At 47.8% G+C, this 13623-nt stretch overlaps 2 protein-coding genes across 2 annotated transcripts in view; both read left to right on the top strand.

The window, feature by feature from the left end:
• Positions 1–11281, top strand: part of LOC144485729 (SCO-spondin-like) — a 449590-nt gene extending 438309 nt beyond the window's left edge. The window contains exon 33 of the mRNA XM_078203820.1: positions 11142–11281. Within this exon, the coding sequence (XP_078059946.1) occupies positions 11142–11281 (140 nt within the window). The remainder of the gene's footprint in view (positions 1–11141) is intronic.
• The window catches only part of LOC144485730 (SCO-spondin-like), a 118844-nt gene continuing 116399 nt past the window's right edge, over positions 11179–13623 (top strand). The window contains exon 1 of the mRNA XM_078203822.1: positions 11179–11335. Coding sequence (XP_078059948.1) covers positions 11326–11335 — 10 coding nt within the window. The 5' untranslated portion in view covers positions 11179–11325. The remainder of the gene's footprint in view (positions 11336–13623) is intronic.

Raw genomic sequence — 13623 nt, 5'->3', positions numbered from 1 at the left:
ACTCTATGCCCCGTCCTATAAAGGCAAGCATGCCATATGCCTTCTTCACCACCTTCTCCACCTGTGACATAGAACATAGAACATAGAAAGCCACAGCACAAACAGGCCCTTCGGCCCACAAGTTGCGCTGATCATATCCCTACCTCTAGGCCTATCTATAGCCCTCAATCCCATTAAATCCCATGTAGTCATCCAGAAGTCTCTTAAAAGACCCCAACGAGTTTGCCTCCACCACCACCGACGTCAGCCGATTCCACTCACCCACCACCCTCTGAGTGAAAAACTTACCCCTGACATCTCCTCTGTACCTACCCCCCAGCACCTTAAACCTGACGTCACCTTCAAGGATCCGTGGACTTGCACACCCAGGTCCCTCTGCGTATCTACACCCTTTATGTTTCTGCCATTTATCGTATAGCTCCTCCCTACATTATTTCTACCAAAATGCATCACTTCGCATTTATCAGGATTGAACTCCATCTGCCATTTCTTTGCCCAAATTTCCAGCCTATCTATATCCTTCTGTAGCTTCTGACAATGCTCCTCACTATCTGCAAGTCCTGCCAATTTTGTGTTGTCCGCAAACTTACTGATCACCCCAGTTTCAGTAAGGCATTTGACAAAGTCCCACATGGCAGGTTGGTTAAGAAGGTTAAGGCTCATGGGATACAAGGAGAAGTGGCTCGATGGGTGGAGAACTGGCTTGGCCATAGGAGACAGAGGGTAGTGGTCGAAGGGTCTTTTTCCGGCTGGAGGTCTGTGACCAGTGGTGTTCCGCAGGACTCTGTACTAGGACCTCTGCTATTTGTGATATATATAAATGATTTGGAAGAAGGTGTAACTGGTGTAATCAGCAAGTTTGCGGATGACACGAAGATGGCTGGAATTGCGGATAGCGAAGAGCATTGTCGGGCAATACAGCAGGATATAGATAGGCTGGAAAATTGGGCGGAGAGGTGGCAGATGGAATTTAATCCGGATAAATGCGAAGTGATGCATTTTGGAAGAAATAATGTAGGGAGGAGTTATACAATAAATGGCAGAGTCATCAGGAGTATAGAAACACAGAGGGACCTAGGTGTGCAAGTCCACAAATCCTTGAAGGTGGCAACACAGGTGGAGAAGGTGGTGAAGAAGGCATATGGTATGCTTGCCTTTATAGGACGGGGTATAGAGTATAAAAGCTGGAGTCTGATGATGCAGCTGTATAGAACGCTGGTTAGGCCACATTTGGAGTACTGCGTCCAGTTCTGGTCGCCGCACTACCAGAAGGACGTGGAGGCATTGGAGAGAGTGCAGAGAAGGTTTACCAGGATGTTGCCTGGTATGGAGGGTCTTAGCTATGAGGAGAGATTGGGTAGACTGGGGTTGTTCTCCTTGGAAAGACGGAGAATGAGGGGAGATCTAATAGAGGTATACAAGATTATGAAGGGTATAGATAGGGTGAACAGTGGGAAGCTTTTTCCCAGGTCGGAGGTGACAATCACGAGGGGTCACGGGCTCAAGCTGAGAGGGGCGAAGTATAACTCCGACATCAGAGGGACGTTTTTTTACACAGAGGGTGGTGGGGGCCTGGAATGCGCTGCCAAGTAGGGTGGTGGAGGCAGGCACGCTGACATCGTTTAAGACTTACCTGGATAGTCACATGAGCAGCCTGGGAATGGAGGGATACAAACGATTGGTCTAGTTGGACCAAGGAGCGGCACAGGCTTGGAGGGCCGAAGGGCCTGTTTCCTGTGCTGTACTGTTCTTTGTTCTTTGTTAGTTACACCTTCTTCCAGATCATTTATATAAATCACAAACAGCAGAGGTCCCAATACGGAGCCCTGTGGAACACCACTAGTCACAGGCCTCCAGCCAGAAAAAGACCCTTCCACTACCACCCTCTGTCTTCTGTGACCAAGCCAGTTCTCCACCCATCTAGCCACCTCCCCCTTTATCCCATGAAATCCAACCTTTTTCACCAGCCTACCATGAGGGACTTTGTCAAACGCTTTACTAAAGTCCATATAGACGACATCCACGGCCTTTCCCTCGTCAACCATTCTGGTCACTTCTTCAAAAAACTCCACCAGGTTAGTGAGGCATGACCTCCCTCTCACAAAACCATGCTGACTGTCGTTAATGAGTTCATTCCTTTCTAAATGCGCATACATCCTATCTCTAAGAATCTTCTCCAACAACTTCCCCACCACGGACGTCAAGCTCACCGGCCTACAATTACCCGGGTTATCCTTCCTGCCCTTCTTAAATAACGGGACCACATTAGCTATCCACAGTGCTAACCACTGTGCTGAGTGAGTGGACCTGGTAGCCAGAACCATATAAAGAGGCTGACGTCAATAATGTGGCTCAGAGTAACAATGCTCTTTCTCAACTTTGGTCAAACTGAATATTGATACAATTAGGGGAGGTAAGAGCGCAGTGGCATTGTTACTCGGCTAGAATCCAGATACCCGGGGTAATGCTCTGGGGCAGCACGGTGGCACAGTGATTAGTACTGCTGCCTCACAGCGCCAGGGACCCGGGTTCAATTCCAGCTTGGGTCACTATCTGTGTGGAGTTTGCCCATTCTCCCCGTGTCTGTGTGGGTTTCCTCCGGGTGCTCTGGTTTCCACCCACACTCCAAAGATGTGCAGGTTAGATTGATTGGTCATGCTAAATAGCCCCTCAGTGTGGGGGAGATTTGTAGGGTAGACAAGTGAGATTATGAGGATAGGGCCTGGGTGGGATTGTGGTCGGTGCAGACTCAATGAGCCGAATGGCCACCTTCTGTACTGTAGGATTCTATGATTCTCTGGGAATCCGGTTCGAATCGCAGATGATACTAAGATAGGAAGAAGAGCAAAGTGTGCAGAGGACGCTGAAAGTCTGCAAAGGGATATAGATAGTCTAAGTGAGGGGGCGAGGGTCTGGCAGATGGAGTACAAGGTTGGTAAATGTCAGGTCATCCATTTTGATAGGAATAGCAGCAAATTGGACTGTTATTTAAGAACAACAAAGAACAAAGAACAATACAGCACAGGAACAGGCCCTTCGGCCCTCCAAGCCCGTGCCGCTCCCTGGTCCAAACTAGACCATTCTTTTGTATCCCTCCATTCCCACTCTGTTCATGTGGCTGTCTAGATAAGTCTTAAACGTTCCCAGTGTGTCCGCCTCCACCACCTTGCCTGGCAGCGCATTCCAGGCCCCCACCACCCTCTGTGTAACATATGTCCTTCTGATATCTGTGTTAAACCTCCCCCCCTTCACCTTGAACCTATGACCCCTCGTGAACGTCACCACCGACCTGGGGAAAAGCTTCCCACCGTTCACCCTATCTATGCCTTTCGTAATTTTATACACCTCTATTAAGTCTCCGCTCATCCTCCGTCTTTCCAGGGAGAACAACCCCAGTTTACCTAATCTCTCCTCATAACTAAGCCCCTCCATACCAAGCAACATCCTGGTAAACCTCCTCTGTACTCTCTCCAAAGCCTCCACGTCCTTCTGGTAGTGTGGCGACCAGAACTGGACGCAGTATTCCAAATGCGGCCGAACCAACGTTCTATACATCTGCAACATCAGACCCCAACTTTTATACTCTATGCCCCGTCCTATAAAGGCAAGCATGCCATATGCCTTCTTCACCAGCTTCTCCACCTGTGACGTCACCTTCAAGGATCCGTGGACTTGCACACCCAGGTCCCTCTGCGTATCTACACCCTTTATGTTTCTGCCATTTATCGTATAGCTCTTCCCTACATTATTTCTACCAAAATGCATCACTTCGCATTTATCAGGATTGAACTCCATCTGCCATTTCTTTGCCCAAATTTCCAGCCTATCTATATCCTTCTGTAGCCTCTGACAATGCTCCTCACTATCTGCAAGTCCTGCCAATTTTGTGTTGTCCGCAAACTTACTGATCACCCCAGTTATCACAAACAGCAGAGGTCCCAATCCGGAGCCCTGTGGAACACCACTAGTCATGATGTGGAGATGCCGGCGTTGTACTGGGGTAAACACAGTAAGAAGTTTAACAACACTAGGTTAAAGTCCAACAGGTTTATTTGGTAGCAAAAGCCACACAAGCTTTCGGAGCTCTAAGCCCCTTCTTCAGGTGAGTGGGAATTCTGTTCACAAACAGAGCTTATAAAGACACAGACTCAATTTACATGAATAATGGTTGGAATGCGAATACTTACAACTAATCAAGTCTTTAAGAAACAAAACAATGTGAATGGAGAGAGCATCAAGACAGGCTAAAAAGATGTGTATTGTCTCCAGACAAGACAGCCAGTGAAACTCTGCAGGTCCACGCAACTGTGGGAGTTACAAATAGTGTGACATGAACCCAATATCCCGGTTGAGGCCGTCCTCGTGTGTGCGGAACTTGGCTATCAGTTTCTGCTCAGCGACTCTGCGCTGTCGTGTGTCGCGAAGACCGCCTTGGAGAACGCTTACCCGAATATCAGAGGCCGAATGCCCGTGACCGCTGAAGTGCTCCCCAACAGGAAGAGAACAGTCTTGCCTGGTGATTGTCGAGCGGTGTTCATTCTTCCGTTGTCGCAGCGTCTGCATAGTTTCCCCAATGTACCATGCCTCGGGACATCCTTTCTTGCAGCGTATCAGGTAGACAACGTTGGCCGAATTGCAAGAGTATGTACCGTGTACCTGGTGGATGGTGTTCTCACGTGAGATGATGGCATCTGTGTCGATGATCCGGCACGTCTTGCAGAGGTTGCTGTGGCAGGGTTAGAACATAGAACATTACAGCGCAGAACAGGCCCTTCGGCCCACGATGTTGCACCGACCAGTTAAAAAAAAAAAAACTGTGTTGTGCGGTGTCATGGTCAACAACCAGTTCTTCATCCAGACACACGGAACAGCCATGGGGACCAAATGCGCACCTCAATATGCCAACATCTTCATGCACAGGTTCGAACAAGACTTCTTCACCGCACGGGACCTTCAACCGATGCTATACACTAGATACATCGATGACATTTTCTTCCTTTGGACTCATGGTGAACATTCACCGAAACAACTCTATGATGACATCAACAAGTTCCATCCCACCATCAGGCTCACCATAGACTACTCTCCGGAATCGGTTGCATTCTTGGACACACGCATCTCCATTAAGGACGGTCACCTCAGCACCTCACTGTACCGCAAGCCCACGGATAACCTCACGATGCTCCACTTCTCCAGCTTCCACCCTAAACACGTTAAAGAAGCCATCCCCAATGGACAAGCCCTCCGAATACACAGGATCTGCTCGGATGAGGAGGATCGCAACAGACACCTCCAGACGCTGAAAGATGCCCTCATAAGAACAGGATATGGCGCTCGACTCATTGATCAACAGTTACAACGCGCCACAGCGAAAAACCGCACCGACCTCCTCAGAAGACAAACACGGGACACGGTGGACAGAGTACCCTTCGTTGTCCAGTACTTCCCCGGAGCGGAGAAGCTACGGCATCTCCTCCGGAGCTTTCAACATGTCATTGATGAAGACGAACATCTCGCCAAGGCCATCCCCACACCCCCACTTCTTGCCTTCAAACAACCGCACAACCTCAAACAGACCATTGTCCGCAGCAAACTACCCAGCCTTCAGGAGAACAGTGACCATGACACCACACAACCCTGCCACAGCAACCTCTGCAAGACGTGCCGGATCATCGACACAGATGCCATCATCTCACGTGAGAACACCATCCACCAGGTACACGGTACATACTCTTGCAATTCGGCCAACGTTGTCTACCTGATACGCTGCAGGAAAGGATGTCCCGAGGCATGGTACATTGGGGAAACTATGCAGACGCTGCGACAACGGATGAATGAACACCGCTCGACAATCACCAGGCAAGACTGTTCTCTTCCTGTTGGGGAGCACTTCAGCGGTCACGGGCATTCGGCCTCTGATATTCGGGTAAGCGTTCTCCAAGGCGGCCTTCGCGACACACGACGGCGCAGAGTCGCTGAGCAGAAACTGATAGCCAAGTTCCGCACACACGAGGACGGCCTCAACCGGGATATTGGGTTCATGTCACACTATTTGTAACTCCCACAGTTGCGTGGACCTGCAGAGTTTCACTGGCTGTCTTGTCTGGAGACAATACACATCTTTTTAGCCTGTCTTGATGCTCTCTCCATTCACATTGTTTTGTTTCTGAAACACTTGATGAGTTGTAAGTATTCGCATTCCAACCATTATTCATGTAAATTGAGTCTGTGTCTTTATAAGCTCTGTTTGTGAACAGAATTCCCACTCACCTGAAGAAGGGGCTTAGAGCTCCGAAAGCTTGTGTGGCTTTTGCTACCAAATAAACCTGTTGGACTTTAACCTGGTGTTGTTAAACTTCTTACTGTGAACACCACTAGTCACAGGCCTCCAGCCGGAAAAAGACCCTTCCACTACCACCCTCTGTCTTCTGTGACCAAGCCAGTTCTCCACCCATCTAGCCACCTCCCCCTTTATCCCATGAAATCCAACCTTTTTCACCATGAGGGACTTTGTCAAACGCTTTACTAAAGTCCATATAGACGACATCCACGGCCTTTCCCTCGTCAACCATTCTGGTCACTTCTTCAAAAAACTCCACCAGGTTAGTGAGGCATGACCTCCCTCTCACAAAATCATGCTGACTATCGTTAATGAGTTCATTCCTTTCTAAATGCGCATACATCCTATCTCTAAGAATCTTCTCCAACAACTTCCCCACCACGGACGTCAAGCTCACCGGCCTACAATTACCCGGGTTATCCTTCCTGCCCTTCTTAAATAACGGGACCACATTAGCTATCCACAGTGCTAACCACTGTGCTGAGTGAGTGGACCTGGTAGCCAGAACCATATAAAGAGGCTGACGTCAATAATGTGGCTCAGAGTAACAATGCTCTTTCTCAACTTTGGTCAAACTGAATATTGATACAATTAGGGGAGGTAAGAGCGCAGTGGCATTGTTACTCGGCTAGAATCCAGATACCCGGGGTAATGCTCTGGGGCAGCACGGTGGCACAGTGATTAGTACTGCTGCCTCACAGCGCCAGGGACCCGGGTTCAATTCCAGCTTGGGTCACTATCTGTGTGGAGTTTGCCCATTCTCCCCGTGTCTGTGTGGGTTTCCTCCGGGTGCTCTGGTTTCCACCCACACTCCAAAGATGTGCAGGTTAGATTGATTGGTCATGCTAAATAGCCCCTCAGTGTGGGGGAGATTTGTAGGGTAGACAAGTGAGATTATGAGGATAGGGCCTGGGTGGGATTGTGGTCGGTGCAGACTCAATGAGCCGAATGGCCACCTTCTGTACTGTAGGATTCTATGATTCTCTGGGAATCCGGTTCGAATCGCAGATGATACTAAGATAGGAAGAAGAGCAAAGTGTGCAGAGGACGCTGAAAGTCTGCAAAGGGATATAGATAGTCTAAGTGAGGGGGCGAGGGTCTGGCAGATGGAGTACAAGGTTGGTAAATGTCAGGTCATCCATTTTGATAGGAATAGCAGCAAAATGGACTGTTATTTAAGAACAACAAAGAACAAAGAACAATACAGCACGGGAACAGGCCCTTCGGCCCTCCAAGCCCGTGCCGCTCCCTGGTCCAAACGAGACCATTCTTTTGTATCCCTCCATTCCCACTCCGTTCATGTGGCTGTCTAGATAAGTCTGAAACGTCCCCAGTGTGTCCGCCTCCACCACCTTGCCTGGCAGCGCATTCCAGGCCCCCACCACCCTCTGTGTATCATATGTCCTTCTGATATCTGTGTTAAACCTCCCCCCCTTCACCTTGAACCTATGACCCCTCGTGAACGTCACCACCGACCTGGGGAAAAGCTTCCCACCGTTCACCCTATCTATGCCTTTCGTAATTTTATACACCTCTATTAAGTCTCCGCTCATCCTCCGTCTTTCCAGGGAGAACAACCCCAGTTTACCCAATCTCTCCTCATAACTAAGCCCCTCCATACCAGGCAACATCCTGGTAAACCTCCTCTGTACTCTCTCCAAAGCCTCCACGTCCTTCTGGTAGTGTGGCGACCAGAACTGGACGCAGTATTCCAAATGCGGCCGAACCAACGTTCTATACATCTGCAACATCAGACCCCAACTTTTATACTCTATGCCCCGTCCTATAAAGGCAAGCATGCCATATGCCTTCTTCACCAGCTTCTCCACCTGTGACGTCACCTTCAAGGATCCGTGGACTTGCACACCCAGGTCCCTCTGCGTATCTACACCCTTTATGTTTCTGCCATTTATCGTATAGCTCTTCCCTACATTATTTCTACCAAAATGCATCACTTCGCATTCATCAGGATTGAACTCCATCTGCCATTTCTTTGCCCAAATTTCCAGCCTATCTATATCCTTCTGTAGCTTCTGACAATGCTCCTCACTATCTGCAAGTCCTGCCAATTTTGTGTTGTCCGCAAACTTACTGATCACCCCAGTTACACCTTCTTCCAGATCATTTCTATAAATCACAAACAGCAGAGGTCCCAATACAGAGCCCTGCGGAACACCACTAGTCACAGGCCTCCAGTCGGAAAAAGACCCTTCCACTACCACCCTCTGTCTTCTGTGACCAAGCCAGTTCTCCACCCATCTAGCCACCTCCCCCTTTATCCCATGAGATCCAACCTTTTTCACCAGCCTACCATGAGGGACTTTGTCAAACGCTTTACTAAAGTCCATATAGACGACATCCACGGCCCTTCCCTCGTCAACCAATCTGGTCACTTCTTCAAAAAACTCCACCAGGTTAGTGAGGCATGACCTCCCTCTCACAAAACCATGCTGACTATTGTTAATGAGTTTATAGAACATAGAACAGTACAGCACAGAACAGGCCCTTCGGCCCACGATGTTGTGCCGAGCTTTATCTGAAACCAAGATCAAGCTATCCCACTCCCTATCATCCTGGTGTGCTCCATGTGCCGATCCAATAACCGCTTAAATGTTCCTAAAGTGTTTGACTCCACTATCACTGCAGGCAGTCCATTCCACACCCCAACCACTCTCTGCGTAAAGAACCTACCTCTGATATCCTTCCTGTATCTCCCACCACGAACCCTATAGTTATGCCCCCTTGTAATAGCTCCATCCACCCGAGGAAATAGTCCTTTCTAAATGCGCATACATCCTATCTCTAAGAATCTTCTCCAACAACTTGCCCACCACGGACGTCAAGCTCACCGGCCTATAATTACCCGGGTTATCCTTCCTACCCTTCTTAAATAACGGAACCACATTAGCTATCCTTCAATCTTCTGGGACCTCACCTGCGTCCAGTGGTAAATGGTAAAAAATTGCAGCATGCTGCTGTGCAGAGGGATCTGGGTGTCCTTGTGCAGGAATCTCACAGAGTTGATTTGCAGGAGCAGCAGGTAATTAAGAAGGCAAATGGAATTTTGTCCTTCATTGTGAGAGGGATGGAGTTTAAAAACAGCGAGATTATGTTGCAGCTGTATAAGGTGCTGGTGAGGCCACACCTGGAGTACTGTGTACAGTTTTGGTCTCCTTACTTGAGAAAGGATATATTGGCACTGGAGGGGGTGCAGAGAAGATTCACTTGGTTGATTCCGGAGTTGAGAGGGTTGGCTTATGAGGAGAGACTGAGTAGACTGGGCCTATACTTATTGGAATTCAGAAGAATGAGGGGAGATCTTATAGAAACATATAAGATTATGAAGGGAATAGATAAGGTAGAAGCAGGGAAGTTGTTTCCACTGGCGGGTGAAACTAGAACTAGGGGGCATAGCCTCAAAATAAGGGAAAGCAGATTTAGGACTGAGTTGAGGAGGATCTTCTTCACCCAAAGGGTTGTGAATCTGTGGAATTCCCTGCCCAGTGAAGCAGTTGAGGCTACCTCATTGAATGTTTTTAAGGCAAGGATAGATAAATTTTTGAACAGTAAAGGAATTAAGGGTTATGGTGAGCGGGCGGGTAAGTGGAGCTGAGTGAACGAAAAGATCAGCCATGATCTTATTGAATGGCGGAGCAGGCGCTCGAGGGGCCAAATGGCCTACTCCTGCTCCTAGTTCTTACGTTCTTATGAATCCCACCATGGCAGATGGTGAACTTTGAATTCAGTAAGAATCTGGAATTAAAAGTGTAATGATGGCCATGAAACCAATGTCGATTGAGGGGCATGGACAGAGTGGATAGTCAGAAGCTTTTTCACAGAGTGGAACAGTCAATTACTTGGGGGCACAGGTTTAAGGTGAGAGGGGCAAGCTTTAAAGGAGATGTACAAGGCATGTTTTTTACACAGAGGGTGGTGGATGTCTGGAACTCGCTGCCGGGAGAGGTAGTGGAAGCAGATACAATAGTGACTTTTAAGGGGCATCTTGACAAATACATGAATAGGATGGGAATAGAGGGATATGGTCCCTGGGAGGGTAGGGGGCTTTATTTCAGTCAGGCAGTGTGGTCGGTGCAGGCTTGGAGGGCCGAAGGGCCTGTTCCTGTGCTGTAATTTTCTTTGTTCTTTGTTTTGTTGTAAAAACCCATCTGGTTCACCAAGATACTTTAGAGAAGGAAATCTGCCGTCCTTTACCCAGTCTGGCCTACAAGTGACTCCAGAGCCACAGCAATGTGGTTGACTCTGAAACGGAGGGCAATGAGGGATGGGCAATAAATGCTGGGGCGAGCAAGCGACACCCACATCCCATAAAATAAATTTTAAAAAGTTAGATTTTGGAATAAATCTTTTATTGTCTGAATTGAAGTATGTTCTGATTAAAAAGTTTACTTTCTTTTCAAAATGATGCTTTCATGAAGATTAATGAGTTTCTTTACTGTTTCCCCCGATCCAGATATCTCTATCTGATTGACATCTCCAAACTCTCATCCCACTCAAAATAATCCTGTATTTTCTCCTTTCTTCCCGTGGTTTTTCACCATTCCCGATTCAGCATTCCCGATTCCGCATTCCCGATAGCTCTGGGCTTTTGCACTTGGAGTTGCACCAATTATCTGTCTGACTTGACCCTTGCTTTTCAATGTGTCAGTCCCGTTACTACACTTTTCAACAAAACAAAGGAAATTGCCTCATTTACTCTCCCTGGTCCCTCAGAAGATTATTTGAATTATTTTCTTACTTTGCTGCTTACAGTATCCCTTTGTTTCCTGACATCTTCCATCAGGTGTGAATATGTTCTACCTCTCTTTCTTCCAGATGACTGTTCCTGGAGCGTGTGGGGTGTGTGGAGTCCGTGCCGCGAGCCCTGTAGTGGTGGCTTTCGCATTAGAGAACGAACTCTTCCCCATCTACAGGACATTGTGAGATGCAAAGGACCCAGGTTCCAATCAGAAAGCTGCAACACTGCCATGTGCCCAGGTGCTGGACTTGAGAATAAATAGTAAATTATTGAGTATTCTGACATTTATGCACATCAGTGACTGCGGTGTAAGTAAAGGGTTGGTCGGCTGCACAAGTTATCACCAGGATTATGATATGTCTAAAGCAAGACCAAGTATTTAACATTCCTGGATATCGGTTGTTCCAGAATGATGGAAAAGGGGGAAAAACAGGTTCTTCCACCCTGGGTTTCTTTTCCAGGGTGGAAGAGTCAATTACCAGGGGGGCACAGGTTTAAGGTGTGAGGAGCAAGGTTTAAAGGAGATGTACGAGGCAGATATTTTATACAGAGGGTGGTGGGTGCCTGGAACCCGCTGTTGGGGGAGGTACTGGAAGCAGATACAATAGCGACTTTTAAGGGGCGTCTTGACAAATACATGAATAGGATGGGAATAGAGGGATATGGTCCCCGGAAGGGTAGGGGGTTTTCGTTCAGTCGGGCAGCATGGTCGATGCAGGCTTGAAGGGCCGAAGGACCTGTTCCTCTGCTGTAATTTTCTTTGTTCTTTGTTCAAAATGGAAAGATTCCACAAATGAACAAACAAATTAGGAGGAGGCCACTTGGCCCCTCCAACCTGCTCTGCCATTCAAAAAGATCATGGCTGGTCTGATTATAGCATCAACTGCACATTCAAAGAACAAAGAAAATTACAGCACAGGAACAGGCCCTTCGGCGCTCTAAGCCTGCACCGACCATGCTGCCCAACTGAACTAAACCCCCCTACCCTTCCAGGGACCATATCCTTCTATTCCCATCCTATTCATGTATTTGTCAAGACGCCCCTGAAAGGTTCCTACCCCCGATAACCTTTCATCCCCGATAACCTTCCACCCCTGATAACCTTTCACCCCCCCTCATTAATCAAGAATCTAGCTCTGCCTGAAGAATATTCAAAGATTCGGCTTGCATTGACTTTTCAGGAAGTATACAGTAAATTTATACAGTCAATGGCAGAACCCTGAAGAGTATTGATACGCAGAGGGATCTGGGTGTACAGGTACACAGGTCACTGAAAGTGGCAACGCAGGTGGAGAAGGTAGTCAAGAAGGCATATGACATGCTTGTCTTCATTGGCCGGGGCATTGAGTTTAAAAATTGGCAAGTCATGTTGCAACTTCATTGCTCACAGGTGAGGTCCCTGAGGATTGGAGGATAGTGAATGTGGTACCGTTATTTAAGAAGGGTAGCAGGGATAACCCAGGAAATTATAGGCCAGTGAGCTTGACGTCTGTGGTAGGGAAGTTGTTGGAGAGGATTCTTAGAGACAGGATGTATGTGCATTTAGAACGGAACAATCTCATCAGTGACAGACAGCATGGTTTTGTAAAAGGGAGGTCGTGCCTTACAAATTTGATGGAGTTTTTTGAGGAAGTGACAAAAACGGTTGACAAAGGAAGGGCCGTGGATGTCTGTATGGATTTCAGTAAGGCATTTGACAAAGTCCCACATGGCAGGATGATTAAGAAGGTTAAGGCTCATGGGATACAAGGAGAGGTGGCTAGATGGGTAGAAAACTGGCTTGGCCACAGGAGACAGAGGGTAACAGTCGAAGGGTCTTTTTCCGGCTGGAGGTCTGTGACCAGTGGTGTTCCGCAGGGCTCTGTACTGGGACCTCTGCTATTTGTGATATATATAAATGATTTGGAAGAAAGTGTAACTGGTGTTATCAACAAGTTTGCGGATGACACGAAGATGGCTGGAATTGCGGATAGCGAAGAGCATTGTCGTACAATACAGCAGGATATAGATAGGCTGGAAAATTGGGCGGAGAGGTGGCAGATGGAGTTTAATCCGGATAAATGCGAAGTGATGCATTTTGGAAGAAATAATGTAGGGAGGAGTTATACAATAAATGGCAGAGTCATCAGGAGTATAGAAACACAGAGGGACCTAGGTGTGCAAGTCCACAAATCCTTGAAGGTGGCAGCACAGGTGGAGAGGGTGGTGAAGAAGGCATATGGTATGCTTGCCTTTATAGGACAGGGTATAGAGTATAAAAGCTGGAGTCTGATGTTGCAGCTGTATATAATGCTGGTTAGGCCACATTTGGAGTACTGCATCCAGTTCTGGTCGCCGCACTACCAGAAGGACGTGGAGCCGTTAGAGAGAGTGCAGAGAAGGTTTACCAGGATGTTGCCTGGTATGGAGGGTCTTAGCTATGAGGAGAGATTGGGTAAACTGGGCTTGTTCTCCCTGGAAAGACGGAGAATGAGGGGAGACCTAATAGAGGTGTACAAAATTATGAAGGGTATAGATAGGGTGAACA

Source organism: Mustelus asterias, unplaced genomic scaffold, assembly GCF_964213995.1.
Source record: "Mustelus asterias unplaced genomic scaffold, sMusAst1.hap1.1 HAP1_SCAFFOLD_212, whole genome shotgun sequence".
In the NCBI taxonomy this organism is placed as follows: domain Eukaryota; kingdom Metazoa; phylum Chordata; class Chondrichthyes; order Carcharhiniformes; family Triakidae; genus Mustelus; species Mustelus asterias.
This window is presented reverse-complemented; position numbering and strand designations above follow the sequence as displayed.